At 66.1% G+C, this 5931-nt stretch overlaps 1 protein-coding gene across 1 annotated transcript in view; it reads right to left on the reverse strand.

Annotated features, from left to right (window-relative positions):
- Positions 1-4207, reverse strand: part of PTPN7 (protein tyrosine phosphatase non-receptor type 7) — a 10396-nt gene extending 6189 nt beyond the window's left edge. Inside the window, 6 exon segments of the mRNA XM_007456153.1 lie at positions 696-772; positions 1908-1992; positions 2280-2463; positions 2874-2950; positions 2952-3065; positions 4028-4207. Of these exon segments, the coding sequence (XP_007456215.1) occupies positions 696-772; positions 1908-1992; positions 2280-2463; positions 2874-2950; positions 2952-2999 (471 nt within the window). The 5' untranslated portion in view covers positions 3000-3065; positions 4028-4207.
- Positions 4208-5931: the final 1724 nt, after the last annotated feature.

Genomic DNA, 5931 nt, shown 5'->3' on the forward strand with positions numbered 1-5931 from the left:
TTCCCTACATGCTACTTTGTGCATTTAGCAGCGAGGCGTAGCACACTCCTGCCAGCCTTTTCTCTCCCTTTCAGGATCCTCAGCTTCTTGCTCCTCAGGGGACGGTGAAGTCCAGACTCCCCAGACTCCCCATCACCGGGCCGCGTTTACCCCACCGGGCGGCCCCGGCTGCCGGCTGTTCACCGGGGCGCCAGGCCGCGGTCCCACCCACTCTGAGCCGCTAGAGGGCGCAGTCTCCACCTGCCGCCTCCCACCCCAGCGGGCTGACGCTGGGGATGGAGCCCAGCTGGCCTCCCCGCCTCCTTGACAGAAGCCGTCTCCACGAAGGAGGGGCTGCCTGGAGCAGCGAAGGCCAGAGGGGAGGGAGCCTGCCGAGCGCCCCCAGCTGGCGCTGCACCTTCCGTGCAGACCTGGGAGCCGCAGGCTGGGCCTGGCCCGAGCCGCCCTCCACACTGTGAGGCTGGCAGGGGCGGCGGGACGGGGTGCGCCAAGGAGACCGGGGTCTTCCTTCCGGCGTCTGACGTCTGCTCTGTGCTCCCGCCTGGCGTCCTGGCCTGTTTGCGCCAGCTTGGCTCGGAAGGGCTGTGGCAACCGTGGGTCGGAGCTGGGACACCAGGGGCCCCAACCACCAGCCGTGCTAGGCGGTGTCCTGGGGGTTCTCTGGACACAGCCCCCCTTCCCCGCCGGCGACTCACCCGGATGTAGTTGGCGTTGATGTAATCTCCGTCCTCCTGGCTCTGGGCCCGGCCCAGACAGACGCGGCTCTGGGGGTCTAGGAAGTAAAAATCAGCAGAGGCCACAGGTCAGAAGGTGACCAGCGAAGCAAACTCACGCAGGGCCAGAGAGAGGAGTCCTGTGCTTGTCACGGTACCTGCGAATAGCAGGTGGCCGATACCTATAGCATTCTTTCATATGCACGCAGAAGGGAGCCACAGAATGTTCCTGACCAGCAGTGGGCCGTGGTCAAAGAAGTAACTGGGAAGCTTCCCTGGCTGGTGCTGGGCAGGGTGGACAAGCGAGGAGAGGGCCTTTACTGAACGACATTCTAGTTTGGAGATCAGTGAGGCGCAGAACAGGGTCATAGCAATACAAACGGAAAAAGAGATATTGTCTCCTGAGAGGCAGGACTGGAACTGAGACTTCATTCCACCCCCAGGGCGTCAGCCTGGCCTTCTGTCTGAGGGGGCCTTTCTCCAACTCCAGTCCAAGCCGGATGAAGAAACAGGCTCCCCAGGGCCAGCTGGTCTGGACGGAGGGTGCCTCGGGGCCAGGAGCAGGGCAGTCCCCCTTCCGTGAGTGCTAACAGCCCCTGGACTGGCCCAGGCAGGCAGAGGGCTGTGGCCTCCAGACTGGGGGTTCCTGGAGGTGGCCTGGCCAGACAAGGCCGCTCTGAGCGGAGCGGGAGGGCAGAGTGTCCCCAGGCCTCGTGCTCAGGGGACCTGTGCCTGCCTCTGAAAGACAGGAGGTGCTGACCCCGGGACCCCCATCTGCAGCCTCCTCACTGCGTCCATCTGAGATCCCCCAGGCCCCTCTCGGGGAGCCATCCTGACGGGGCCTCTCCCCCCGCAGACCTGTGTGGGCCCTTTCCCACGTGGGAAGGAGGAAGGAGGTTTGGTGCGACTGGCTGTGTGACCTCCAGCAAGTTACACAACTTCTCTGTGACCTGGTTTCCTCATTTGTAGAATGGGGATAAGAACGCCATAGACCGGCTTCCTGGGGTCACACTGAGCAGTGCTGGCCTAGCCTCATCCTGGTTGCGGTTACTCGCTCCCCTTCCCTGGCCAGGCCCGGGCGCGGGCATTCCTCTGCCGGACGAAGAGCCCCTGCGTGTGGCAGCTCTCCCCTGGCTGAGGCTGCGTTCTGCCTTCTGAACGCCTCCAGCCCCAGGCCCCTGCCGCAGTCCTTACTTGGCAAGATGGTCTTGTATCGGTCCTTGGAGGCATGGCCAGGGATATCCAGGTCTTCAGGGCTGACGAAGTTTGAGGGGATCTTCTGGCGGGGGGAGGGAGCAAGTGAACAGCCAACCCCCTTCCAGCCTCCTCTCCCTCCACCTTTCCTAGTAGAGCTGGCACCCAGCTGTTCCCTCCTGGCATCAGGAGGCAGGTCTAGATGTGGGGGAGGGCAGAGGAGGGAGCCTGGGAGGGTTCCTTCCTGGAGACCCCAGAGTTCTCTCTCCCAGGGGCCCAAAGGGGACAGGCCCGCAGGCCAGGGTAGAGTGGTGCCAGCTGGCTCTCCTGATTCAGAAGGGCAGTGACGCGGAGGGAACCCCACGTTCTTACCAAGAATTCCTCTTCCAGCTGCTTGGAGCTGGGTGGCTGGTGCTGCAGGGCCCGGCGGGTGAGGGGGCGCCCGGCTGTGCGCAGAAAGTGCAGGGTGACCTCCTGGGGCGTGCGCACCGAGCAGATGGGCTCCACGGCCCCCAGGGACCGCACGTCCAGCATCAGAGCCACATTGGAGCCGCGCCTGCAGCACAGACAGCCAGTGCCCCGTGAGCCCAGGCACGGTCAGCCTCTGACGGTTATGATTGGTACGGGCACCTCTGGGGGGCGGCTCCTTGTCTCCCCTTGCCCCAGAGGCCCCGGGCCCTGTGCACCCCCACCCCTTGTCAGCCAGAGCTGGTGCCCCCACTTCCCGTTCCCGGCCCGGCCCCTAAATCTCTGACCCGCATCCAGGCCTGGAGGCCCCCGGCCCCCTCCAGGGGTGCTCAACCCGACCTGGGGCTCGGGGCGCAGGTGTGAGGCTGACGCAGAGCTTCTGCCCCAGACAGGTAAAAGGCATGCAAATGACATGCAAATGAGCACATCTGGTCTCCTTTTCCTGGAGAGGTGGTGAGGGTCCCGCAGGAGGGAAGCCCCTCCCGGGGAAGTTCTCACCTCTCCTGCAGGCGCACGTGCTTCTTGGCTGGCGCCTGGTCAGGTGGAAGCTGGGTCATGGCTGCCCTCAGGGGAAGGGGTGGCCGGCGGCTGTGCTCTGGAGTGCCCCCCGCGGGCCTGGACCATGCTCCGGCGGGGGTGGGGGGGCAGGGGCTGGGCCCAGGGGAGGCTCACTGGGCCATGACCTTTGACCTCTGGGCTGCCGGGTCAGCCAGAGGAGGCTCCCAGGCCCAGGCCGGCTTTCTGCTCTCTGGCACCTCCGCTTTCACTGGGGTGTCTTCCGTTCCCCAGGAAGTGGCGGTGTTTTCACCCTGGGAAGGCCAGGATCTCTGCCGGGGCACCCAGGAGGCGGCAGCCTGTGTTTAGAGTAAGGGCAAGATGAAGGGTAGAGACTGTGGGTGAAGATAGGAAGGGATGGGGGGAGGGGCGGGGCGGGGCCGGGTGCTGCCCCAGCCCTACTCTGGAGGCCAGGTCAGGGAGGGCGAGGGGGGAATACAGCGGTTCTGGATGGAAGAAAGGCTCACACACACCCCTTCTGGGTGCACGGGGGCCTCCTCTGGATGAGAAGGTGGAGGCCTCCTGAAGCCCTGGAGCCAGCCAGGGCCCCGGGCGCACGGGCTGCTGGCACTTCCAGCCCCAGGGGCATCTGGCTCCTGGGGTCTCTGTCCAAGGACAGAGGCTGGGGGTGTTTCCTTCCTCCTCTGCCCATCCCCCCCCAGCCCGCCTCGGTCGGTAACCGTCACAGGAAATGGCCTCACCAAGCCCTTGAGCGACAGCGCACATGGGGAGGCAACAGCTGGGGGCACAAGAGGGGGCGCAGAGGTGGTGGGGGGCCCTCCCCTGGGGGACAGTCCCCATCTTCCAGACCAGAGTCCCAGCTTCCGAGTCTGGGAGGGGCTTTGGGGTCAGCGCGCCCGCAGGGGCCGCGCGGGCAGAGAGGCTCTCGCGGCAGGAGGGCCTCGTCCGCCTCTTCTCTCCCTTCGGGGCCCTGCCCGGCCCTCGGGGACGTCAGGGGGTCAGCACCCGCGCCCCAGCCGGGCGCCGTGGCCCCGGGCACCCTCCTGCTCATGCCCCCCCAGACGCCCTCCCGTGTCTCCCCGGGTTCGCACGGCCCTGGCCCGCGGGGCTCCTCCCCGGCCCGCTCAGGTACGTACTGAAGAGCTGTGTCCCCCAGCGCCTCTCGCCAGCTGTCTGTCTGTCTGTTGGTCTGTCTTTGAGGGCTGAGCAGGCTTCAGGAAGCCAGCTTCCTCCCTCCGCCCCTCCTCACTGCCACCCACGCACGCCCCAGCTGCCTGCTGCCACCACCAGGGGTCGGCGGCCTCCCGCCTCTGCCCCTGGGGGGGCCGCTGGCCTGTCCCAGCACCTTTGCCACGGGCCCGGCCCTGCTCGCCGGGAATGGCCGAGGCGCTGGGCCGTTCTTGACCACCCGGCCCCCTCCTCCAGGGCATCTCCTCCAGGTCCTGGGCGCGTCCAGCCTCCGCCAGCTCGTGGGGCAGGGCCGAGCCGAGCCTAGCTCCAGGCTGCCCCGCAGAGGCCCGGGTACTCCGGCTCCCACGGACTTCGGCTGGAGACTGATTTCCACTTCTTTGCTTCTGCCTCGGAGCCTTGCCCTGGAAGCCCTCGCCCCTTCAAGCCGTGGGAATCATGCCAGGCACAAACAGAAGTGGGCACAGACTGGGTGGGGCAAGGGGAGGCAGGAGTTCTTGCTACCCAAGGGGCCAGAAGGGTCAAACCAGGCCCTGAGCCACACCCCGGCGCCCAGCCACCTCTGGCCTGAGCCGGGCCAGCTGCCCTGGGAGTCGGTAGTGAAGACAGCTTGGAGGGTAGGAGGGTCTCGGGGCTTTTCCCGTCCCCAGGGCCCCCCAGGCCTCCTCCCAGAGCCCTGACGTCTACTCAGAGACCCACGGAGAGCGGACAGCCTCTGGCTCTCACACCAGGGGACCCCTGTGTATTCTTTGCTGCTGGGGTGCCTGAAGCCTGGGCCTGGGAGGGGGGTGCCCAAGTCCAAGACCCCAGTGGCCCACCTCTGCCTCACCAGCGGGCCTCCTGTTGGCTCCCTGCTCGGCTCCTGTCACCCTGAAACAGTCCCCACACCCTCTGCTCCCGGCGCCCACAATCCCATCTTTCCCCTTCCACCCACTTCTCTGATTCAGCCGTCCATCAAAGGGTGACAGCAAAAAAGCACTGATGTACAACAGGCCCGGGGGTGGGCACGCAGGAGGGGCCACTGGAGAACGGCTGGCCTCCAGGTGGAGAACAGGATGGACCTCTGGGGCTCAGGAGGTCCAGAGCTGAGGGAGCACTTGGTTCTGGTGCCCAGAATGGGAGGAGGGGACAGGAGCTTGGGTGGACCTGTGGGGTGTGACCTCCGCCTTAACTGGCCCTCAACCCCACCCGTGTTTCCACTAGTGGATGGCGGGGGCCTGGGGATCAAAAGGGGGGCAAGAGGGGATTGGAAAGAGGGCCACCCACTCTGGGGCAAGCTGTTGATTGTTATCGAGAACAGGAAGCTAGGGTACCGCAGGCGTGGGGAGGAGGAAGCGGGCAAAGCCCTCCGCAAACTGCTCTGCCTGCGCCCTCGGCTCTTAGGGTCTGAGCCCTCTGGCTGTGAGCACGCCTCCCTCCCAGGTTTGAGAAGCCGGAGGTTGAGCTCTTGGGCGGAGAGCAAGGAAGCTGGGGGCCAGGAAATGGGGAAGAGGGGTGGGGGGTGGGTAGTGGTTGGGCATTAGGCAAGACCCCGAGGGTCTCTCAGCTCCCTTTAGGTGTGTTTGGGGTAGGCGGATAGTCACCTTGCCTCTTGCCCACCCCTCGCCCCTTTCCACTCAGAAACGCCTGGACATCTTTGGAGGTGCAAACACAGCTGCGGGGCGGGGGGCGGCACTGCCACAGGCCTCAGAGAGGACAGAGCCCTGCAACAGCCCCGCAGCCTGGCCTGGGGGCCGGGGGTCCCCGCTGTGCCCTGTCTGGGGTGGACTCTGCCCCATCCAGGCTGCTGGGAGCACGTGAAGGCCTGTATGCCCCAGGAGTGACTCCTGTCCCTTAACACCCCCCCCCCCCC

This window comes from Lipotes vexillifer, unplaced genomic scaffold (genome assembly GCF_000442215.2).
Source record: "Lipotes vexillifer unplaced genomic scaffold, Lipotes_vexillifer_v1.1 scaffold1201, whole genome shotgun sequence".
Classification (NCBI taxonomy): domain Eukaryota; kingdom Metazoa; phylum Chordata; class Mammalia; order Artiodactyla; family Lipotidae; genus Lipotes; species Lipotes vexillifer.